General features: G+C 39.4%; 1 protein-coding gene and 1 pseudogene across 1 annotated transcript; one reads left to right on the top strand and one right to left on the bottom strand.

The window, feature by feature from the left end:
- Positions 1-1864: 1864 nt before the first annotated feature.
- NXPE4 (neurexophilin and PC-esterase domain family member 4) lies at positions 1865-25545 on the top strand. Its single transcript, XM_004052167.5, has 5 exons — positions 1865-1960; positions 13602-14335; positions 14837-14898; positions 16284-16490; positions 25010-25545. The coding sequence occupies exons 1-5, from the start codon at positions 1865-1867 to the stop codon at positions 25543-25545; spliced, it is 1635 nt and encodes a 544-aa protein (XP_004052215.3).
- LOC101128996 (histone deacetylase 1-like) lies at positions 11457-13681 on the bottom strand (annotated as a pseudogene).
- Positions 25546-25861: the final 316 nt, after the last annotated feature.

Below are 25861 nucleotides of genomic sequence, written 5' to 3'. Positions count from 1 at the left end.
AAGGTCATCAAGTAAAGACATAAAGAAGTATTGTTAAGGCGAATTTGGTAGAACAGGATCAAAGATGTGGGAAGAATTTCAAGATCTGAAACAAGTAGACCAGTTGTGAAACTGGTCTTGATTCCATCTTTTTAAAAACATAAGACTGGAAAGATTGATGGGCATGCTTAAATAAGATGGAAAGATGATGGGCATGCCCTCCTGTGTAGGGCAGCAGTAATCAACCCATGGACGGAGCCACAGGGCCAGCAGCTACTGCTTCCTGTGGGCACTGGTGCAACTCTCTGGGTGCCTGCTCTTTCCAGCACTATTTTCATCAGATCAAGAATGCAAATCCCAGATGGAGTCAAACCCATGACTATAAGCTGTCACTCTGTTAGTCTCAGATGCAATTAATATTATTGTCTTCCCTATGTTATATTTGAAGTTCTTTTAGTTCAATTCAGCAAATTGTATTGAAACCTACTATGTATGAGATAATACACACTTGAATCCTGCCAACTGGGTCTTGATGATAAGGCTAGATGGAAACTAGAAAGTTTGACTTTCCGTTGATGATTACTCTCAATCATTCAAACTTGTGGCTCTTTTTCTCATCAGTTATTTATTGTAACTATAATATTTATCAAATTATATTAACTAAATACAATTATTTATCAAACACTCTTTTTCTCGTCAGTTATTTATTATAACTAGAATTAGACTTTTAAAACTTCAGGAATTTGAAATCATATAACCTACTATGCAGAGCACTTCATTTCTCCTTCCTACCTCTGCTTCAGCTAATAACTACAGTTTGTGATCCAGGCCCCTCCTTAAGGTGGAGCTGACGTGGCTGACACTTCTGTCTTAGCTGAAACAAGCAGAAGGTTGTGAATCCATGCTAAAGGTAAACAAACTGCAACTTATATCTGCAATTTATTTTGGTATAGACAAGAGGTATGCCAGTAGCACACTGGTGGCTTCAGAAGAAATTCTCAACACCTAGCTCGCCAGAGAGTCTATGTATGGGATTGAACAATCTGTAAACTAAAGGTATGAAAAAATTTGTAAAATTGGGAAGGTGAGGGAAAGGTGTAACATTTATTTTTGGGTGCAGAAACATCTAATGCCCATGTATAAACTAGGGATCTGGGGTGAAAGGTGCTTCTAGGGGAGGGTAAATTTTGAGGGATGGAAAGTTTTAGAAATGCAGCATTCAAGCAATCTGATGTTAAAGTTTAAAGTTCCAAGTTAAAAGAGAACTTGGAATTCCAGTGCAAAGAGAAATGTTAAGATGAATCAGAAAGATATTGATAAAGCCTGAAATTTTTTTAAGTAAGAAATGTTTTAAAATAATTCTTTTCAAGCTTGAGGGGTGCTAGAAAGCCTGCTAAAACAGAAAAGGAGGACACATTAATAGATTGGCATTAATGAAACAGAAAAACTAATTTGCATTCAACAGGCACTGTAATGATGTGGTTCTCAGTATTAATATTTGCTGGAGTATTTTGTGTCTGCACTTGAGTTTAAGGGAATAGAACAGGGAACCTGATAGGTGACAAATAGTCTGGAGACTTCATCTAGACACGAGCAAGCTTGCATCCTTCAGGCCCTTAAGCTGCTCGATTTCTTAAAGATCACAGTGGGCTCCATGAATTATCTGATCTGTAGAATGTACAAGCAGATAGCTAAAAGAGAGCACCTGGGAGATACCAAGTACAGCTTGGGGGGGTGAAGGTTTACTTCTGGGAGTTATTTATCTGAGGCTAAAAAGTAATCATGAGCCAAAAAAATTTCAAATGTTTCCCATGTTTGTTTGCTTTTCTGTTTTGTTGTATGTTTTTGTGCTTGTTTTTGTATTGTCTCTTGTAGGATCCTAATCATGGAAATAAGTATGATAAATTATAAGTCGCTATTGGCACTTTTGTTTATATTAGCCTCCTGGATCATTTTTACAGTTTTCCAGAACTCCACAAAGGTAGGAAATGCTTTATTTATGTGGTTTACAAAAGCTTATTTTTGCTTATTACCTCATCTGTTCTAGGAAAGGCTAAACTACAAGACTTGTAGATTATAGGAGGGGAGTTTGAATAGCTAGATACCAAACAACATACCTGATAATCATTAAGCAATATGTGAGAGGATAAATACTGTGTGTGTGTTCACACATACACATTCTTTCTTTGTCACAAATAAATGCATTGCACCTATCTTCTTCAATGCTTAGCTCATCTTTTTACTTTCTTTAAGGGAACATCTGAAGAACAGAATATCTATATTTTTGGTTTTCATTTGTTTGTTTTTAATTTTTAATTTTTGTGGGTACAAAGTAGGTGTATGTATTTATGGGGTAGATGAGATATTTTGATACAAGCATACAATACATAGTAATCATATCAGGGTAAATGGGGTATTCATTGCCTCAAGAATTTATCCTTTCTTGTGCTACAAACAAGACAATTATACTCTTTTAGCTATTTTTAAATGTAAAATAAATTATTGGTGATTGTAGTTACCCTGTTATACTATCAAATGCTAGATCTTATTCATTCTGTCTAATCATATTTTTGTACTCATTAACTAACCCCACTTCTCCTCCATGCCCCAACCACCCTTCCCAGCCTCTGGTAGCCATCATTCTACTCTCTATCTCCATGACTTCAATTATTTTAAGTATTAACTTCCACAAATAAAAACGAACATGCAAAGTTTGTCTTCTGTGCCTAGCTTATTTCACTTAACATAATGACCTCCAGTTCCATCCATGTTGTTGCAAATGACAGAATCTTGTTCTTTTTATAACTGAATACTACTCCGTTGTGTATATATACCATATTTTCTTTATGTATTTGTCTGTTGATGGACACTTAGGTTGCTTACAAATCTTGGCTATTGTAATCAGTGCTGCAATAAACATGGGAGTGCAGATAGCTCTTGGATATACTGATTTCCTTTATTTTGGGTATATACCTAGCAGTGAGATTGCTGGATCATATGGTAGCCTATTTTTAGTTTTATGAGAAACCTCCAAACTGTTCTCTATAGTGGTTGTACTAATTACATTCCCACCAACAGTGTACAAGTGTTCCCTTTTCTCCACATCCTCACTAGCATATGTTACTACCTGTCTTTTGGATAAAAGCCATTTTAACAGGAGTGAGATTATATTACACTGTAGTTTTGATTTGTGTTTCTCTGATGATCAATGATGTTGAGCACCTTTTCATATACTTGTTTGCCATTTGTATATCTTCTAGTAAGTGTCTATTCAGATCTTTTGCCCAATTTTTAATGGGATTGTTAAATATTTTTGCTATAGAGTTGGTTGAGTTCCTTGAATACTCTGGATAGTAATCCCATCAGATGGATAGTTTGCAAACATTTTCTCCCATTCTGTAGGTTAACTCTTCACTCACTTGATTGCTTCCTTTGCTGTGAAGAAGTTTTTAGTTTTATATAATCCCATTTGTCTATCTTTGCTTTTGTTCTCTGTGCATTTGAGGTCTTATCCAAAAATCCTCTGGCTACATCAGTGTCCTGAACAGTATTCCCTATGTTTTCTTCTAGTATTTTCATACTTTGGATCATGCATATCAGTCTTTAATTCATTTTGTAACTGAGTTTTGTATATGGTGAGAGAAAATGGTCTAATTTCATTCTTTTGCATATGGATATTCAGTTTCTCCAGCACCATCTATTTTAAATACTTTTGTTCCCCCATTGTATGTTTTTGATGGCTTTGTCAAAAATCCAGATGGCTGTAAATATGTGGATTCATTTCTGTGTTCTCTATTCTGTTCCACTGGTGTATGTGACTATATTTATGCCAGTAAAACACTGTTTACTATAACTTTGTAGTATATTTTGAAGTCAGGTAATATAATGCCTTCAGCTTTGTTCTTTTTGCTCAGAATTGCTTTGGCTATTCTGGATCTTCTTTGTTTCCTTACAGATTTTAGAATTGTTTTTCTATTTCGATGAAGAATATTATTGGTATTTTGATAGGGTTTGTCTTGAATCTGTAGATTGCTTTTAGTAGTCTGAACATTTTAACATTTATTCTTCTAACCCATTAACATGGAATATCTTTCTATTTTGTGTGTGTGTGTGAGTGTGTGTGTGTGTTCTCCAATTTCTTGCATCAATGTTTTGTAGTTTTCATTGTAGAGATCTTTCAGCTCTTTAGATCAATTTATTCCTAGGGTTTTTGTAGCTACTGTAAATGAAATTGCTTTTTTGATTTTTTTTCAGGTTGTTTGGTATTGGCGTATAGAAATGTTACTGATGTTTATATGTTGATTTTGTATCCTGCAACTTTACTGAGTTTTTAAAATCAGTTCTGACAGTTTTTCACTGAAGTCTATGGAGAGTTCTAAATATAAGTTTATGTGGTCTGCAAACAGGGACAATTTAATTTCCTTCTTTCCAACTTGTATGCCCTTTATTTATTTCTCTGACTTAATTGCTCTGGCTAGGACTTCCAACACTATGTTGAATAAAACTGGTAAAAGTGGTCAACACTATCTTGTTCCAGATCTCAGAAGGCTTTTGACTTTTTCACATTGAATGTGATGTTAGCTGTGGATTTGTTATACATGGTTTTTATTGTTTTGAGGTACATTTCTTCCATGCCTAATTTGTTGAGATATTTTTATCTGAAGCAAAGTTGAATGTTATCAAATGTCTTTTCTATTGAGATGATTATATGATTTTTGTTGAATGCGAAGGGGCCACCTGACAAATGGACTTTCAAAAAATTAGGGACATAATATACCCTGGTCAATATCTCAGATAATCCTTGCATCAAGGGCTGTCAGTCCAGACATCTCCTGTTCACCTACAGATTTGTAGGCCACTACTTTTAGCAAACATCATACAGGGGCCTGGAATTCCATGAGGGGGCATGGAATTTATTGTTTTGAGGTATATTTGGTGAAGGATTTTAAGGACTTTCCATTGGCTGGAGGCTGGAAAGTAGAGCTTGCCATATTCAGACTGTAGTCATCCTGAGGGCTGGAAAGTATACCCTCGAGAAATGGCCCATTCTATTTTTGCAGGGGAGTACTGAGGCTTAATTTCTTTTATGAAGCCTTCCCAGGTTAGAGGGGCTTCAAGTTGATGCCATGAGGCTTTCTTGCTGCTGACTTGGCTGCCTGATCTGCTAACTTGTTTCCTTCAGCTATTTCATTTGTTCCCTTCTGATGTCCCTTACAATGCATTACTGCTACCTCTCATAGAAGGAAAACTGAGGATAATAACCTGTTAATTTCCTGGTGGTAATTTATAGTAGATTCATTAGTAGTAAGAAAGTGTCTTTCCTTCCAAATGGTAGCATGAGCATGGAGAACTAAGAAAGCATACTTGGAGTCAATGTAAATGTTAGCTACCTTTCCCTTGCTTAATTCAAGTGCTCTTGTAAGAGCTATCAGTTCAGCTAGTTGAGCACTTGTGCCTGGATAGAGAGGTGCACTTTCAATAACATCATTCAGAGTGACTACTGGATATTCTGCCTTATGGACTTCTTGCTCTACAAAAGAACTGCCATCTGTGAAGATGGTCCAGTCTGGATTTTCCAGGGGAGTTTCCCTGAGATCCTCCCTGGCTTCATAGATCTGTACCACAACTTGCTCACAGTCATGTTCAGGTTCCCCAGTTTTCTTGGGGAGGAAAGTGGCTGGGTTTAGGCAAGAACAAGTTTTTAACAGAACTGCTGACCCTTCTAACAGCAGAGCCTGATATTTAAGGAGCCAACTGACTGTTAGCCAAAGGTTCCCCATAAAAGACAGCAATCCTGCTACATTGTGTGGGGCATAAACAGTTAAACCATTTCCCAGGGTTAATTTGGTGACCTCCAGTACCAGTAGGGCCAATATGGCAATTGCTCAGAGGCATGCTGGCCATCCTTTACCTGCAAATCAAGTTTCTTACTCAGGTAGCCCACTAGTTGTTGAGCTGGTCCTCAGGCCTGAATTAAAATTCCCATGCCCATTCCTTTCCTTTCTGATACATAAAGATTGAAGGCCCTCCCTACAGGAGGGCTGAGGGCTGGTACCTTAAGGCTTGCTTTTGCTGGCTAAAGGCCTTTTGAGCTTTAGGTTTCCAGGTTAGGAGATGAGTTTTATCCACTTGAGTTTCTTTTATGAAGTGATATAGAGGATGATCTATCTCACCATACCCAGGTATCCATAGCCTGCAAAATCCTGTAATGCCCCAAAATCCTGTCAGTTGCTTGAGGATTTTAGGGAGGGGGAAGGAGGAAATGGGCTTAATTCTTTCTTCCCCTAATGCTCTGGTCCTTTCAGAAGCACTAAACCAAGGTACTTTACCAAGGTTTTGCAAAGCTGGGCCTTAGATTTTGAAATCTTATATGCTCTGTCAGCTAAGAAATTAAGAAGAGTTTCAGTGCCTTCCCAAGAGGTTTCCTCAGTTGGGGCACAGAGCAGTATATCATCCACATATTGCAAGACCCTGACCTGAGGATGGGAAAACTCAGAGAGGTCCTTTGACAATGCCTGTCCAAACAAATGAGGGATTATCTCAAAATCCCTGAGGCAGCACCATCCATTTTAACTGGGCAGTTTGGCCAGAAGCATTCTTCAAAGGCAAATAGGTATTGAGAGTCAGGACGTAACAGTATGCAGAAAAAGGCATCCTTTAAATCTAGGACTGTAAACCATTTAGTTCCCTCAGGCATTTGGATTAGCAAGGTATAGGGATTAGGTACTACCAGATGGATTGAGACTATGGCCTCATTAATGAATCTCCATTCTGCATTGGGCTTTTGTGCTCCTAATATTGGGATGTTGTAGGGACTGTTACAGGGTTTAAGGAGGCCCTGCATCTTCAGGTTATTAATAATGGCTTCTAGCCCTTTCTTACCCTCTGGCTTTAGGGGATATTGTCTCCGATTAGGAAAAAAGTGGGGTCATTAGGATAGATCCAGACTGGCATAGTGGTTACAACTCAACCTATTCTTCCTTGAGTTGCCCAGACTTCTGGATTGATATTAGCTTCCACTAGAGGAGAAAAAGAGTTTTTCCTGGGGCTATAAGTATGCTGGCCCACATGCAAGCTAGAACGTCTCTACCTAATAAAGAAGTGGGACTTTCAGGCATGATTTAAAAGGCACATGTAAATAATATGTCCCCCCAACTGCACCTAAGGGGTTGAGAAAAACATATCAGAGTGTTTATGAGACACCCCTCACCCCTCATGCTATGGGAAAAGGGGAGGCCTCGATTATAGAGGAGAAAAGAGTCTGGCTCTGGTGTCCAGAAGGAGGTCCACCTTCCTTCCTTCAGTTTCCAGAATTACCTGGGCCTCCTGTGCTGTAATGGCAATTTGAGCCACTGGAGCCGGGGCTTGAGCACCAGGACCCATCAGTCCTGCTGGACCATCTTTGAGACTGGTTCTGAACCTGTTGACCTTCATCTCTGGGGGCAGTCTGATCACCAGTGGTCCCCACCACAGGCTAGAGAGGGTCGAGGTGGCTTCTTCTTGCTTCCTGGGTATCCTTTTTAAAGTCCTCTGACTTCCCACATCAATAGCAACTCGCAGATGCACCTCAGGGATCCCAGACTTTGCAAGCCTGCAAAGCAGCTACCAGAGCCTCAGCCCTTCTCTTGTGTTTCCTCTCTTTTTCCTGGGTCTCCTCCTGGTCCCTACTATAAAAGACTAAGGTGGCCACCCTCAGGAGGTTCTCCAAAATGCTATCGGGCCCTATGACCTACTTCTGTAGTTTCCTTCTAATATTGGGAGCTGCCTGTGTAATAAACTTGTTATTTAGGATGAGCTGTCCCTCTACTGAATCAGGGGACAAGAAGGTGTGTTTTATTAGTGCTTCTTTCAGCCTTTCCATAAAGGCTGTGGGATTCTTATCTGGATTTTGGTCTACCATGGACAGTTTACAGTAGTTAAGAGGTTTGGCCTTAGTTCTTCATAGGCCCCCCAATATGCACATTAAAAAGTGTTTCCTTTTCTATTCATCTGTGATGTCACTGGGGTTCCAAACAAGGTTGTCAAGAGGTAGTGCCTCTCTTTGTATTGGGAATGATGGCTCCCCTATTTCTTCATTTTCTCTATATTCTTTTTTCCCTTTTGGCCTACTATAGGAGACATATTGCTCATCTTTGAATTTCTCCCCTGCCTGCAGAGCTGCCTGTTTTTCAGCTGCAGTTAGGGTTTGGCTTAGGAGCAGCATAACATCCCTCCATGAGAAGTTAAACACCTGAGTTAAATTTTGGAAAGCTTTTATATACTTATCAGGGTCATCAGAAAATTGGCCTAAGTCTCCCTTTATTTGTCTAAGATCCTGCAATAAGAAGGGAACCCCAGTGACATCACCTCCATTGAGCATTTCCTGTAAGGATAAGAGTGAAGCTAGGGGAGTGGGGAGTTTTGGAGATGGTGGAGCTAAAGGACCTGATGGCACAGCTGGAGGGGGCCCCAGAGAGGGAGGACAAGAAGGGCCTGGACACTCAATAGCTGCCTCAGATAGTTCCCTGGAGGTTGCTTCTCTAGTTTTGGGGAATCATTCCCTTTGGGCCCTCCTGATATGACTGCTGAAAGAGCTGAGCTGATTGTGCAATGCTTGCAAAGTTCTGGGTTGTCTCACAGGGCAAAGAAAGCCTGTACCTAAGAGACCTCTGACCATTTGCTGTCCCATCTACAGAAAATATCTAATTGTTGGATAGTATTAAAATCAAGGCTCCCCTCTGCAGGCCAGGATGGTTCAAGATGGTAAGAAGGCCACACCCTTATGCAAAAGAAAATGAGCCACTTTTTCTTCAGTCTCAGGGTCAAAGGAATCCCAGTGCTTCAGAAAGCACTCCAGAGGAGTGCAGACCAAAGATGGTCTGTTATTCATCTAGAAAGAGAAGCAAGAAAGAAGGTATCCCTTTAGTCACCTTCATTTCCTTTGGAAAGGCCTAGGGTGGAGGGGAAGACAGTGGGGGCATCCCCCCAACTGTTTTCTCTCCTTGGTGCCCTGAGCCCTGGCATCTTTTAAGGTGCCATCCATTGATGCAAGCATAACCCATAGCAATGAAACCAGAGGAACCAATTGATTGGGATTAGTCATGCTCACCCATGTGACTCTAGTCCTTTGCTGGTGATTTCCCTTTGACTTTCTAGACTTGTGTGATCTGCATGACTCTCCAATAGATGGATCTTGAGAGAGACTTCGTTACAGTTACATTTGGGTAATGCCCTTTAATAGAGAATGCAGCTTTGAGCTGTACAATTTGCTATTATGGTCTGTACTAAAGTATTTATTCTTAGGCAGTGGCTCTGGTTAACTTCCGGAATTAAATTCCCCTTACTATTTAAGTACCATTTTAATTGGAGGCAGAATAGGTGCCTTAAAAGAACGTAGGAACCAAATGGTTGTTTTCCTGCTGATGGGACCATGTTCAGACTAAAATTTGGTTTTGGAGGACCTTTTTCCCCTCATTGTTGAAGACAGAGTTTTCTTGTTCAAAGAAGGAGCATAAAGCCTGGTCTCTTGTAGAGGGGCACAAAAAGCGAGAATTAGGAAGTTAAGAGTGTTTCGGCAAAGGGCCAACAATGTGCCTCATGGAATAGGGTTCCTATTCCACTAGGTGATGCTGTTGACCTTGAAATACCATGTGCTCTCCAGACCAAGGGTAAAGAGAGAGATGTTCACAGGGGGTGTGGGGAGGGAAGGAGGCCCTCTGTGCCTAGAAAATCACAAAAATGGCAATCCCATGAGCTATATTCCCAGGCATTGTGGCATTTCGTTATCTTGCCTAAGAGGATTACTTCACTGAACTGTAAAAATTTTTAAAGCATTGCATACAGAGAGTGGATAGGAGACATGGAAGTTGCGGATAGGAAAGGAGAAAATTTGCAATAGAAAAAGCTTGCAGATCCTGTTGCCATCACCCATCAGGCTGTTGGAGGCTGGAATTAGTCCAGAAACCTTCAGGTAACACCAGGGTGTCTCCCTGGCAAGGAACCTTCAGTGCCTCTCAACCTCTTCCAGCCCCACATGACAGCGAGGCTCTCTGTAAAAGGAAACCAATTAGAAACAAAGCCAACATTCCCAGCACCCTGAGGACAAGGGGGGATTAGCTAAGTTCTCCCTGGCAAGCCTGTCCCCTGAGTCTTGTAAGGCTGGTAGCCACGCTAACTTTTTAAATGGCTGATTGGGGGCCCAGTATTTGGTTTGATTGGTAAATGGAGAGCAGAAGGCCTTGAAATAAAAAGAAGGAGTTGGGGTCCACTTCTATACTCCCCCTTCTATGAGTCTTCCTCGGATCCCAGGTGGGCTCCCATAATGAAATGGCATTTTTCATCTGGGATAATACCCGAGGTTCATTGTCTCTCTCCAAGGAAATCAAGGACATGGACATACAAGGAGTGAGTTTAAGAGCAGAGGTTTAACAGGCAAAAGAAAGAGAAAAGCTCTCTTCTGTAGAGAGAGGGGATTTAAGTGGGTCTTTTGGTCCACAGTGAAGTGCAGGAGATTTTATAGATGAGCTTGAGGAGGTAGTGTCTGATTTACACAGGGCAAAAAAGATTGGTCACCCCAGGTGTAACATTTGCATAGCACACAAAGAACTGGTTAGGACTCGGTGTGCCATTTGCATAGCATATGAAGAAGCTGGCTGTCCCACTCTAATCTTTCATTATGCAGATGGGTTCTCTACCTGGCCAGCTCCATGTTGCCTGCTTTTTTACTGTACACATGGTGACAAAGAAAAGGGAAGATGGAGCCTCCATGTTGAACATGCCTGGCCCTCAGGTAGCCCTTTTCTATTGACACAGCTGCCAGCATTCACCCATGCAAGCTTTCAGCTTGCTTATCTATGTTTGCAGCTTGATTTTTCAGGCTGCTCTTTGTTAGAAAAGAAATGATTTGGGGGCTCCTTTTTGTTAAAAAGGGAAGCCTTGCCAAGGACTCCTTTACCCTCACTGTCTACCTAAATAATGTCTTTCTAGCTCCTGTTTCATTTCCTTTATATATTTAGGTGTTCTAAATGTTGAATGTATATACATACATATATATATACACACACACACACGTACATATATTTGTTATTTTCTCTTGATGAATTGATCTCTTTATTATTACATAATGACCTTCTCTTTCTCTTTTTACAGTTTTTGACTTAAATCCAATTTATCTGATATAAGTATAGTGACTCCTGCTCTCTTCTGGTTTCCATTTGCATGGAATATCTTTTTCGATTACTTCACTTTCAGTCTATGTGTGTCCTTAAAGCTGAAGTGAATCTCTTGCAGAAGTATAGAGTTGGGTCTTGTTTTTTTATAATCTACTCAACCATTCTGTCTTTGGGGTAGGGAGTAATGAAATATACCATTTTATTACAGAGTCTCACAAAAATAAAAATAGTATCTCAAAACTCCCCCAATTCTGCAGGTGGAGGATGGCAGGAGACTAGACTACCATCCTCCACCTGCAGAACTGGGAGAAGACAGATGGCAGGCAGTGTGAGTTTTTTGGCTCACTTGAGGCCAGTGAGAAGGTATGAGAATGGAACCAATCTAAAAATGGCTGATGTTACTTTAGGAGCTGAAAAGAACAGGGCATCCTTGAAGACCCAGACACCCCTTTTAGAAGGTGCAATAAAGGCACCTTTCCAAAGCTACTAAGCAGGCACTTGGCATTTCAGGATTTTGTCTTCTGTTTGCACAAAAGTATTCCTTTCACCCAGACCTGGCGCCTTTTATGCTTCAGAGTTAAGACCTGCAGAGGGATGGGTGGCAAGGCATTTCCTAGAAGAGATCACTCAGCACAGCTGCCCTGGGCTCAGGGTCTTAATTTCTGTCTAGTCCCTGGAACTATTTATATTTAATAAATTTTATATGAATACCTGGAGAAATAGAAGACATAAAATCTGAGGGTTTGGGAGAGAAAGATTGGGGACTAAGCAGGAAGCCAGAGCAGGGGAGGTTCCCTCAGGCCAGCTTGACCTGCTCCTTGACCTCTTTGGCTCCTGGCTTCTCCTCCTTTATTTTTCTCCTCTTCTGTGACATTTCTTCATCTCTGAGTCTCTCTTTTTCATCCTGTTTTAATCCTCTTGGCTTTTTTGAAGATGGGAGAGATCTTGCAGCCACCCTCTCCCTCCTCATCAGAGTCGAAGAACTCTTCCTCACAGGTAATTCATCTGTCAGAGAAACGGATGGAGATGAGCTTGTCAGGGTCTTCTTCATTCTCATAGCCACCCTCTTGAGGGACAGCATCCTCAGAATCACCTGCATTTGGACTGCAGGTGGATGGGCCTGCATTACTAGGTTCTCAAACAGCCACTGTTTAATCTTCTCCAGGTACTCATTAGTGTTCTGGTTAGTCATATTGGAAGGACTGATGTAGGGCTTGAAATATGGTCCAAAGCATTCAAAGTAATCATTGTATGAAGGCTCATTAGGGATCTCCATATCCAGAACCACAGCTCTTTCTTATTTCCAGGGCACTGAGCAACATTATAAATGGTGTAACCACCTTCTGCCATCAATAACATAGGCAGGTTGACACTCTTGACAGATTCCACACACTTGGCATGCCCTTTGATGATCAGATTAAAGCAATCTAAGTGACCCCTAGACAAGGCATCTGAGCCATGCTGTAAGATCACCACACTAGACAGGAACATCTCTATTACTTCGGACATGACCAGTTTGAAAATGGCCTCACAGGACTCATCATCAATCCCATCTAGGAGCAGATAGTTAATAGCATAATATCTGCCTTTGCCAGCCCCAGTAACCCATAAGTCCCCATCTCCTGGGAAGTACTCTCCATATTTATGAAAGGACACAGTCCTGGCCTAGCCTGTAATATAGAAGGCCTCTTCCATGCCATCATCATGGTGAATATCAACGTCAACATACAACACCCTCTGGTGATACTTTAGCAGTTCCAAGGTGGCCCAGATTGTATCATTAACATAACAGAAGCCAGATGCCTTGAACTTCTTTGCATGGTGCAGGCCTCCAGCCCAATTCACAGCAGTGTCCATCTGCTGCTCATTAAGTTTCACAGCACTTGCCACAGAGCCACCAGTAGACAACTGACAGAAGTCAAACAGGCCATCAAATGCTGGACAGTCCTCACTAACGTTGAATCTCTGCATCCACTTGCTGTGCTCAGACATGTAATCTGGACAGATGGAGCACAAGAATTTAATGTAGTCATCACTGTGGTACTTGGTCATCTCCTCAGCATTGGCTTTGTGAGGGTGATGGGTTTCCATTTTTCAGTAGAAACCATAGTTGAGCAGCAAATTATGAGTCACGCAGATTCAGTGAGGATTCCTTGGGTGGGCTTGTCCATAATAGTAATTTCCAACACCCCTATCGTAGTAGTAACAGACTTTCCTCCTGGTGCCCTGCCTTTGCGCCATCTTGCTCACTTCCTGTCCCTCTGTCTCTCCTGTCAGTCAATCTCCATTCTATGCCTTTTTATTGGAGAATTTAAATAATATTGATAATAGTATGTAAATCAATATTCAAAATCATAATAAGTAAAAATGACTAGGAACAGGTTAATTTCATAGCATGTTACACTTCCTGTCATTTCAGTTCAGATATGCTCTAAATTTATCCATCTCATGTCACATTTGCTGTCATTTCAGGTTTGGTCTGCTCTAAACTTATCCATCTCCATCCATTACCAGAACAACTCCGCAAAGTCCTTATTCCCTAAAACACCACTGATACCATTAAAGCCACTAACAGAAACTGAACTCAGAATAAAGGAAATCATAGAGAAACTAGATCAGCAGATCCCACCCAGACCTTTCACCCACGTGAACACCACCACCAGCGCCGCACACAGCACAGCCACCATCCTCAACCCTCAAGATACGTACTGCAGGGGAGACCAGCTGCACATCCTGCTGGAGGTGAGGGACCACTTGGGACGCAGGAAGCAATATGGTGGGGATTTCCTGAGGGCCAGGATGTCCTCCCCAGCGCTGATGGCAGGTGCTTCAGGAAAGGTGACTGACTTCAACAACGGCACCTACCTGGTCAGCTTCACTCTGTTCTGGGAGGGCCAGGTCTCTCTGTCTCTGCTGCTCATCCACCCCAGTGAAGGGGCGTCGGCTCTCTGGAGTGCAAGGAACCAAGGCTATGACAGGGTGATCTTCACTGGCCAGTTTGTCAATGGCACTTCCCAAGTCCACTCTGAATGTGGCCTGATCCTAAACACAAATGCTGAATTGTGCCAGTACCTGGACAACAGAGACCAAGAAGGCTTCTACTGTGTGAGGCCTCAACACATGCCCTGTGCTGCACTCACTCACATGTATTCTAAGAACAAGAAAGTTTCTTATCTTAGCAAACAAGAAAAGAGCCTCTTTGAAAGGTAAAAATAATTACTTCTTGAGACTACCTGTGCAAATATTGTGATTTGGCCTATATACTGATCCAAAGAAAAGTCTTGTGAGTGTATCAATTTTGGGTGTCTTTAGTAAGAGCCTTTGGGGAAAGGATCTGTGAATTCATTTAGAGACAGTGCCCATTCTCTAGTAATCCACAAACTTTTTGAACATTTAATTCTTATCAATGGGAAAAAAATATATACAGAATAAAAACTAGAAGAAAATGAGAAATGCATATGTGTGTATGTGTGTGTGCTCTAATACATTATTTCTGCAACTCAACAAATTCTCTTGCATACCTTCTGGGTAACTGTATCCCACAGCCTAATAGGCAAAGAAATGGAAATTTACTAAATGGCCTGAAACTGTAGGCATAATAGTTGACTTATCTCTAAGAAATAACTGAGGCACTGGATAATCTAGTTTCTGTATGTTTCCTGATTTGAGGCCACCTACAGATTAATTTCTGTATTTGTGTCTTTAAGGTCAAATGTGGGTGTAGAGATTATGGAAAAATTCAATACAGTTAGTGTCTCCAAATGCAACAGTAAGTACTCCTGTGTTTGGTGGGTGGTGCCTAGTTCTAGACCCATTTAAAGGGTTTCTTCTTTCTACTGGATTTGTTCACTGTTTCAGTCCTATCAGCACTCTGTTCATCTGGCTTATCTAAGGTTGGCCAAGACACCAGTTACCTAGGTGAGTGAATAATTCAATCACTGGAATATCATAAGCCTATTTTAGTAACTGTAACTCTCATCATCAGTCTATTTGTCAGTCAGTGAATTCCCTGCCCATTTTATACAACAACCTTTAAACGTTAACTCTTTCCCAATTCTATACCCAGTTCTTTACCTCACCACAACACCCCTCTTCATACCACTCCCATCACCTCTTCCCATATCACCACTAGCCCATCACCATCGAGAGGTTTCCAACCTGCCATCTGAGTGTCAGTTTATTATAACCCCTCCCTCTTGATCTTTGCCACCTTTCAAACAATTGTTAGCATACAAAATAGAACTTCCACACTTATATTTACTAATTTCTCTCCAATTTCTTTGAATCCAAATAGCCTAGGAAATTCCTATCTAAAACGATTCAAGGCAAGAGCTTTTATGTCTCTGCAAGTTCAGCATTAAAACCTTGCTAATCATAAAAAAAGAAAGAAAGCCTTGCTAATCACTAATAAACCTATTTACACTGAAGTGTAAATATGTACCTAGATGTACAAATGTTATTTTTACCACACATACATGAGTACACTCATCCCACTTATTAAAATATTAAACTACTTCTCTCAGTTGATTAATAATCAAACCTGCCACGGGCTCCTCACCATTGTGGCTACCTCAACCTGTGGATTCCCAGACTCTTCTAAACCAGTGACTGAGGGGTTCATCTTTGGCCCATCTTGGACCTCCAAGACACTCTCCAGCCTATAGCTATATTCATTTGGATTGGTCAGTTCCCAAGCCAAACTAGTTGTTAATATTTTTTATATCACCTTTATTTAACTCAAAGGATTTATATTTTGATGGTGTCATTTAAGACACAGTGTGACAAACTTAGGGGTAAAGTGAGCTAAAATGAAAGGATAATTGAGCTTCCATTCCTACGCAAGAATTGATGACTTTAGTTTCATAGAAAAGCTGGAAAATACTTAAATTTTCCTCCAGAAAGCCATTTTTTTCTGGGAAGAAACATATACTCTTATAATGAACATTAATGAACATTATTTAGGAAATTCACATCGGAGAAAAATTTTTATTAAAAAACCAGCTGTTCCATTAAGAGAATACTTCAATAATACTTTTTCCACCATTACCACCACCTTACCCCCTCTTAGGATACTTAGAGGATAGAAGGCTCTTAATACATACTGATGGGTAATTTGATGTTTTGGAAGATCCTATCTCATTGATTCTTTGGCAGAAGAAACAGTTGCAATGAAAGAGAAATGCAAGTTTGGAATGACATCCACAATCCCCAGTGGGCATGTCTGGAGAAACACATGGAATCCTGTCTCCTGTAGTTTGGCTACAGTCAAAATGAAGGAATGCCTGAGAGGAAAACTCATATACCTAATGGGAGATTCCACGATCCGCCAGTGGATGGAATACTTCAAAGCCAGTATCAACAGTATGCCTCAGTCTAAGCTATAATTCTTACCCCTTTCAGAAACTTCTTTTCCATTTCAAAGGGGAGAAGGGAATATGGGAAATTCCTCTTTTTTTTCATATTCTTCAATCACAACGCACCAAAAATTTTCACAAGGCATTGTTATCTTTCCTTTAAAAAAACAATACAGCTATCTAACTGGAAGGAAAGCAGTGTAGAAAAAGGTTTATTACATCCCTATCTCTGCAGAATTCACACTTCAGTATGTACCCAGTAGGCTCCAAAAACTATTGATGGAACCAAAGATAATGTAAGATATTAAATTGTCCAGCTTCTAGAACCAGCATAATGATTAAGGGTATGATTCTAGAACCAGACAACCTGGGTTCAAAACCTGACTTCTCTACCTCCTATCTGGGTGACTTTGAACAAGTTACATAACCATTCCATCCCTCAGTTTTCTCATCTGTCAACTGAAGATGAAAAGAGTTTCTACCTGGTAAAATGAGGTAATGCATACAATGCATTTAGAATATTGTTTCTTACATAACTTCTCTTTGGTGTAAGGTATCATTACTGTCATCATTACCTAAGAGAACAGATGTCAGAAGTGAGGTAGACTTTGCATCAGGTAGACACAAGTAAAGCATGGGCTTGGGGTCTAACAGATCTAGGCTATGCTACTTAGAAACAATGATTTTGGGCATGTTATTTATTTTCCCTGCCTGGTGTTTCTCATCAATCAACCAGGAATAATAATAGTGATATAGTGATATAGTTTGACTGATTGTCCCCTCCAAATCTCATGTTGAAACATGATCTCCAACACTGGAGGTGGGACCTAGTGGGAAGTGTTTGGGTCATGGAGGTGGATCTCTCATGAATGGCTTGGTGCCCTCCCCATGGTAATGAGTGAGTTCTCGCTCTGTCAGTTCATGTGAGAACTGGTTGTTTAAAAGAGCCTGGCATCTCTCTCGCTCCCTCTCTCACCATGTGACACAATGGCTCCCCTTCCCTTCCGCCATGACTAAAAGCTTCCCAGCCTTACCAGATGCTGAACAGATGCTGATGCCATGCTTGTACAGCCTGCAAGAACCATCAGCCAAATAAGCCTCCTTTCCTTATAAATTACCCAGCCTCAGGTATTCCTTTATAGCAATGCAAACAGACTAATACAAGTACAAGTTTGTATAGAAGATTAAATGAAGTAATGGATATAAAGTATTTAACACATTGCAAGGCATAGTGGCACATAGAAAGTGCCCAAAGAAACAACAGCCATTGCAATTGTTATCATTACTTAATTTAAGGGTCAGGTATAAAACCCAGTTGCTAAAATCCTAGTTCAGTTGCTCTATTTACTAAACCAAGAGTGCACCAGTAATAACTCAGAATTTGCTAGTAGACCTTAGCAATCTCACCTACAAAACCATTATTTGTCCCTCTATGACCCCGGATCCTGGCTCTCATCACTGACAGAAATGCAGTAGCTGTGGCTCCATCCTGGCCTTCCTAAAATGAGGCCATTCATGATCTCAAACTTAGAAGGAAAGTTGATCCAATAAAAGTGGGAAAATTGGTAGGGCCTTAGTTCTAAGTTATAAGAAAAATTCTCAATGGAAGGAAGAGCTTTAAATTGTGATCTCTGGTAAATGACTAAACTCCTAGGGAAACCTCAATTACCTCATCTACAAAATTCAGGGTCTAGTAACAGCCTTTAGCATCACATTCTATAACAGTGATTCTCTTGGGTCATATAAAGGACTGAGTTATGGAGTTACCTACCCTCTTCGACTCATCTTTTAATTTGTCATAGAAAAACAATTGTTGTACATTGTGTTAAAAGTTAAATTCTATGGCCAGAGTGTGATTTGGAAAAGAAAACTGAAGTAAGTTGGAAGCAGAGTGAAGAAAATAGCTCCGCCATTTTCTTCCAACTCACCCTACAGCATCTCTGTTTTCCAGCCTCACTGGGTTGTCTTCAAATGTAGCCCTTTGCTTCTAAGACAATCCCACGTTACAAAGCATCAATAATCCTCCTCTGAACATTTTCCTCAAAAGTTCTAACTACAAAGCAGTCAGCCCTGATGTTCTGATAAAAGTCTAATTAATATGATGAAAATGGAAGAACTTCATTTTATTCTATTCATGTGTCAATTAAATATACATGAGAGGTGAATGGATAGATCAGTCCAAATAAATGCTTTGTATATCGTAAAGGGTTCCACAAATGACTAGTAATACTTATTATTATAGATATGGCACTTAATATTATCCCAAGCATATGTGAAGGAAACACAGAAGTACAGAATATAATTTCAGTCTTGAGGGAATTTAAAAAGTGGCTGGGGAAATAGGGTTTACTCGTTTTTTATGTAAAGACCAATTAGTACCTTCCTCTATCCTCAAATGAGCTTAGTCTACAATCAACAAAATGTACAAAAATAATATCTACAAAACTGACCACATAATCCTCCAAGGAAGTTACCTCACTACCTTTCCATCCCCACTCCATTAGATTCCACATGATTCTATAAGGTGGCGTGCACGTAATCTTTCACATTTACATAACACTTTTTTAATTTTTAAGTTTTTTATTTCAATAGGTTTTTGGGGAACCAGTGGTGTTTGGTTACATGGATAAGTTCTTTAGTGGTGATCTCTGAGATTTTGATGCACCCATCACCCGAGCAGTGTACACTGTGCCCAATGTATAGTCTTTTATCCCTCGCCAACGCTGACCCTTTCCTCAGAGTCCTCAAAGTCCACTGTATCATTCTTAAGCCTTTGCGTCCTCATAGCTTAGTTCCCACATATGAGTGAGAACATACAATGCTTGGTTTTCCATTCCTGAGTTACTTCACTTAGAATAATAGCCTCCCATTCCATCCAGGTTGCTGCAAATGCCATTCTTTCATTCCTTTTCATGGCTGAGTAGTATTCCACAGTGTGTGTGTATAACATTTTATATATATATATATGACATATATATATATAACATTATATATATATAACTTTATATACATATGTATATATATATAAACATCTTCTTTATCCACTCATTGATTAATGGGCACTTGGGCTGGTTCCTTATTTTTGCAATTGCAAATTGTGCTGCTAGAAACATGTGTGTACAAGTATTTTTTTCGTATAATGACTTTTCTTCCTCTGGGTAGATACCAAGAAGTGGGATTGCTGGATCAAATGGTAGATCTGTTTTTAGTTCTTTAAGGAATCTCCACATTGTTTTTCTTAGTGGTTGCACTAGTTTACATTCCCACCAACAGTGTAAAAGTGTTTCCTTTTTACTGCATCCACACCAACATTATTTTTTTTGAATATGGCCTTTCTTACAGGACTGAGGTGGTATCACATTGTGGTTTTGATTTGCATTTCCCTGATAGTGATATTGAGCATTTTTCCATATGTTTGTTCACCATCTGTATATCTTCTTTTGAGAATTGTCTATTCATGTCTGTAGCCCACTTTTTGATGGGACTGTTTTTTTTCTTGCTGATTTCTTTGAGTTCTTTGTAGATTCTGGATATGAGCCCTTTGTTGACTGTATAAATTGTGAAGATTTTCTCCCACTCTGTGAGTTGTCTGTTAACTCTGCTGATTATATCTTTAGCTATGCAGAAGTTTTTAGTTTAATTAAGTCCCATCCATTTATGTTTGTTTTTGTTGCATTTGCTTTTGGGTCCTTGGTCATGAAGTTTTTGCCTAAGCCAATGTCTAGAAGGGTTTTTCTAATGTTATCTTCCAGAATCTTCATGGCTTCAGGTCTTAGATTTAAGTCTTTGATCCATCTGGAGTTGATTTTTGTATAATGTAGGAGATGAGGATCCACTTTCATTCTTTTATATGTGGCTTGCCAATTATCCCAGCACCATTTGTTGAACAGGGTGTTCTTCCCCTACTTTATGTTTTTGTTTGCTTTGTCAAAGATCAGTTGGCTGTAAGTATTGGGCTTTATTTCTGGGTTCTGTATTCTGTTCCATTGGTCTGTGTACCTATTTTTATGCCAGTACCATGCTGTTTCAGTGACTATGGCCTTATAGTATAGTTTGAAGTCAAGTAATGTGATGCGTCCAGATTTGTTCTTTTTGCTTAGTCTTACTTTGTCTATGTGGGCTCTTTTTTGGTTCCATATGAATTTTAGAATTGTTTTTTCTAGTTCTGTGAAGAATGATGGTGGTATTTTGAAGAAAATTGCATTGAATTTGTAGATTGCTTTTGACAGTACTGTCATTTTCACAATATTTATTCTACCCATCCATGAGCATGTGATGTGTTTCCATTTATTCATGTCATCTATAATTTCTTTGGGCGGTGTTTTGTAGTTTTCCTTGTAGAGGTCTTTCACATCCTTGGCTAGGTATTCCTAAGGTTTTTATTTTATTTTATTTTATTTTACAGCTATTGTGAAAGGAGTTGAGTTCTTGATTTGATTCTCGGCTTGGTTGCTGTTGGTGGATAGCAGAGCTAATGATTTGTGTATATTAATTTTGTATCCTAAAACTTTGCTGAATTCATTTACCAGTTCTGGGAGCTTTTTGGATAAGTCTTTAGGGTTTCTAGGTACACTATCATATCATGAGCAACAGCAACAGTTTGACTTCCTCTTTACCAATTCGGATGTCGTTTATTTCTTCCTTTTGTCTGATTGCTCTAGCTAGGACTTCCAGTACTATGTTGAAGATAGGTGGTGAGAATGGGCATTCTTGTCTTGTTCCAGTTCTCAGAGGGAATGCTTTCAACTTTTCCCCATTCAGTATTATGTTGGCTAGGGGTTTGTTGTAGATGGCTTCTATTACCTTAAGGTATGTCCCTTCTATGTTGATTTTGCTGAGGGTTTTAATCCTAATGGATGCCGGATTTTCTCAAATGCTTTTTCTGCGTCTACTGAGATGATGATGTGATTTTTGTTTTTAATTTTGTTTATATGGTGTATCACATTTATTGACTTACATATGTTAAGCCATCCCTGCGTCCCTGGTATGAAACCCACTTGATCATGGTGGATTATCTTTTTGATATGCTATTGGATTTGGTTAGCTAGTATTTTGGTGAGGATTTTAGCATCTATGTTCATAAGGGATGTTACTGGTCTGTAGTTTTCTTTTTTGTTGTGTCCTTCCCTGGTTGAGGTATTAGGATGATACTGGCTTTATAGAATTATTTAGGGAGGATTCCCTCTTTCTCTGTCTTTTGGAATAGTGTGAATAGGATTTGTTTCAATTTTTCTTTGAATGTCTGACAGAAATCAGCTGTGAATCTACCCTGAACTTTTTGTGTTGGCAATTTTTTAACTGTCATTTCAATCTCACTGTTTGTTACTGGTCTGTTCAGAGATTCTATATCTTCCTGGTTTAATCTAGGAGGGTTGTATATTTCCAGGAATTTATCCCCTCTAGTTTTTCTAGTTTATGTGCTTAAAGGTGTTCACAGTAGCCTTGAATAATCTTTCGTATTTCTGTGGTATCAGTTGTAATATCTACTGGTTTATTTCTAATTCAGCTTATTTGGATCTTCTCTCTTCTTAGTTAATCTTGCTAATGGTTTATCAATTTTATTTATCTTTTCAAAGAACCAGCTTTTTGTTTCATTTATTTTTGTATTACTTTTGTTTCAGTTTCATTTACTTCTGCTCTGATCTTCATTATTTTTTTTTCTGCCAGGTTTGGGTTTGGATTATTCTTGTTTCTCCAGTTCCATGAGCTATGACATTAGTTTATCTATTTGTGCCCTCTCAGACTTTTATGTAGGCATTTAAGTCTATGAACTTTCCTCTTGACATCACTTTTGCTGTATCCCAGAGGTTTTGATAGCTTGTATCACTATTATGGTTCAGTTCAAAGAATTTTTTAATTTCCATCTTGATTTTATTGTTGACTCAATGATCACTCAAGAGCAGGTTATTTAATTTCCATGTGTTTGCACGGTTTTGAGGGTTCCTTTTGGAGTTGATTTCCAATTTTATTCCACTGTGGTCTGAGAGAGTACTTGATATAATTTTGATTTTCTTAAATTTACTGAGACTTGTTTTGTGGCCTATCATATGCTCTATCTTGGAGAATGTTCCATGTGCTGATAAATAGAATGTATATTCTTCACTTGTTGGGTAGAATGTTCTGCAAATATCTGTTAAGTTCATTTGTTGTAGGGTATAGTTTAAGTCCATTATTTCTTTGTTGACTTTCTGTCTTGATGACCAGTCTAGCACTGTCAGTGGAGTGTTAAAGTTCCCCACTATTGTATTGCCATCTCTCTCATTTTTTTTGGTCTATTAGTAATGTTTTGTAAATTTGGGAGCTCCAGTGTTAGATGCATATATATTTAGAATTGTGGTATTTTCCTATTGAATGTTATTTTATCATTATATAATGTCCCTCTTTGTCTTTTTAAACTGCTGTTGCTTTAAGGTTTGTTTTGTCTGATATAAGAATTGCTACTCCTGCTTGCTTTTCGTGCCCTTTTGCATGGAATATCTTTTTCCACCCCTTTACCTTAAGTTTATGTGAGTTCTTATGTATTATTAATAGGTGACTTTCCTGAAGACAGCAGAAACTTGGCTGGTGAATTCTTACCCATTCTTCCATTCTGTATGTTTTAAGTAGAGCGTTCAGGTCATTTACATTCAATATTAGCATTGAGATATAAGATACTATTCTATTCATTGTGCAACTTGTTGCCTAAATACCTTGTTTTTCTTTTCATTGCATTATTTCATGTAGGTCCTTTGAGAATTATGCTTTAAGGAGGTTCTATTTTGGTGTGCTTTGATAACTTGCTTCAAGATTTAGAGCTCCTTTTAGTAGTTATTGTAGTGCTTGCTGGTACTGGCAAATTCTGTCAGCAATTGTCTCAAAAAGACTATCTTTTCTTCATTTATGAAGCTTAGTTTTGCTGGATACAAAATTCTTGACTGATAATTTTTTTGTTTAAGGAGGCTAAAATAGAACCCCAATCCCTTCTAGCTTGTAGGGTTTCTGCTGAGAAATCAGCTGTTAATCTGATAAGTTTTCTTTTATAGGTTACCTGATACCTTTGCCTCACAGCTCTTAAGATTTTTTCCTTCATCTTGACTTTAGATAATCTGATTACTATGTGCCTAGGCAATGATCTTTCTGTGATGAATTTCCCAGGTGTTCTTTGAGCTTCTTGTATTTGGATGTCTAGATCTCTAGCAAGGCCAGGGAAATTTTCTTCGATTAGTCCCTCAAATATGTTTTCCAGACTTTTAAATTTCTCTTCTTCCTTGGGAATACCAATTATTCTTAGGTTGGGGCATTTAGCGTACTCCCAAACTTCTTGGTGGCTTTGTTCATTTTTTAAAATCCTTTTTGTCTTTGATGGATTGGGTTAATTCTAAAGCCTTGTCTTCTAGCTCTGAGGTTCTTTTTTCTGCTTGTTCAATTCTATTGCTGAGACTTTCCAGTGCATTTTGCATTTCTCTAAGTGTATCCTTGATTTCCAGAAATTGTGATTGTTTTTTATTTATACTATCTATTTCACTGAAGAATTTTCCTTTCATATTCTGTATCATGTTTTTAATTTAAGTTCGACTTCACCTTTCTCTGGTGCCCCCTTGATTAGCTTAATAATCAACCTTCTAAATTATTTTTCCTGCAATTCAGAGATTTTTTCTTGGTTTAGATCCATTGGTGGTGAACTGGTATGGTCTTTTGCGGGAGTTAAAGAATCTTGTTTTGTCATATTACCAGAATTGGTTTTGGGGTTTCTTCTCATTTTGGTAGACATGTCAGAGGGAAGATCTGGGATTCAAGGGCTGCTATTCAGATTCTTTTGTCCCACAGGGTGCTCCCTTGATGTGGTTTAATCCCCCTTCCCCTAGGAATGGGGCTTCCTGAGTCTCACAACCCAGTGGAGCTACTGGGCTCTGGGCTGGTACTGGAGAGTGTCTGCAAAGAATCCCATAGGATGTGACCCATCTTCAGGTCTTGCAGCCTTGAATACCAGCACCTGCTCCAGTGGAGTTAGCAGGGGAGTGAAGTGGACTCTGTGAGGGTCTTTGGTTGTGTTTTTGTTTAGTGTGCTGGTTTTGTGCTCGTTGGCCTCCAGCCAGCAGGTGGCACTTTCAAGAGCACATCAGCTGCTGTCCTACAGGCAGGATGCAAACTTGCCCTAGGGACACAGTTTTTCAGCATCTCAGAGAGCCTGCAGTGGTGATCCTGTTCCTTCAAAGGGTCTATGGATTCTTCTGACTTTCCTGGTATGTTCCTGTGGCAGTTCTTGGAGCAGAAGTTCATGATGTGAGTCTCCACAGGCTGCTCTGTTTGTCTGAGTGAGAGCTGCAAGCTAGTCCTGCCTCCTATCCACCATCTTAATCCAAGATGCTACGTAACACTTTTGACTGTTCAAATAATTTTCAAAAACATCCCCTCATCTAAACCTATAATAAATTAGACATGATTAGCTTATTTAATTATACCAATCAAATCTCTTCTATCTTTATATCTACTCAATCTTGGTAACTATATCCTCCTTTTATTTTGGGATTGCCTATTTGTTATCAGCACTGAAGTCAGTGGATCTGCATGAATCTGGAAAATTGCAACACCAGCTTGCTGTGGATTTGGATAGGAACATCAACATCCAGTGGCAAAAACATTGTTATCCCTTGATAGGATCAATGACCTATTCAGTCAAAGAGATGGAGTACCTCACCCGGGCCATTGACAGAACTGGAGGAGAAAAAAATACTGTCATTGTTATTTCCCTGGGCCAGCATTTCAGACCCTTTCCCATTGATGTTTTTATCCGAAGGGTCCTCAGTGTCCACAAAGCCATTCAGCATCTTCTTCTGAGAAGCCCAGACACTATGGTTATCATCAAAACAGAAAACATCAGGGAGATGTACAATGATGCAGAAAGATTTAGTGACTTTCATGGTTACATTCAATATCTCATCATAAAGGACATTTTCCAGGATCTCAGTGTGAGTATCATTGATGCCTGGGATATAACAATTGCATATGGCACAAATAATGTACACCCACCTCAACATGTAGTCGGAAATCAGATTAATATACTATTAAACTATATTTGTTAAATAACACAAAAGTCTGAAATTCATTCACTTAAGTAAAAAACATTATTGACTGTCTACTAGCAGGCCAGATGCTGTGTTTGGCTCTGAATTCCCAACTAGCAAGAGCAGAGAATCTACATTATGGCTGATCCATAAGCCACCAATTCAGCTAAATGAGATGTTTCTAATCTGGGCTTCCACTTAAAAATAAAACTAAAAATACTCATGAAAAGAGCCTACCCTTCTTGATCAGAGCCATACCCCTCTTCACCAATGGGAAGTCAAGACACCTATGGGTAAAAGTTCTCTCTGATGCATGAAAATTCAGAGTGATAAA

The sequence above is a fragment of the Gorilla gorilla genome, chromosome 9 (genome assembly GCF_029281585.2).
Source record: "Gorilla gorilla gorilla isolate KB3781 chromosome 9, NHGRI_mGorGor1-v2.1_pri, whole genome shotgun sequence".
Classification (NCBI taxonomy): domain Eukaryota; kingdom Metazoa; phylum Chordata; class Mammalia; order Primates; family Hominidae; genus Gorilla; species Gorilla gorilla.
The sequence above is the reverse complement of the archived record's forward strand: the minus strand, read 5'-3'. Positions and strand labels throughout refer to the sequence as shown.

Coding starts and splice junctions, on each gene's coding strand:
- NXPE4 (XM_004052167.5), top strand. CDS start 1,865: ATGGAAATAAGTATGATAAATTATAAGTCGCTATTGGCACTTTTGTTT. Junction 14,336..14,836: donor GAAAAGAGCCTCTTTGAAAG/GTAAAAATAATT, acceptor TGTGTCTTTAAG/GTCAAATGTGGGTGTAGAGA. Junction 14,899..16,283: donor TAGTGTCTCCAAATGCAACA/GTAAGTACTCCT, acceptor ATTCTTTGGCAG/AAGAAACAGTTGCAATGAAA.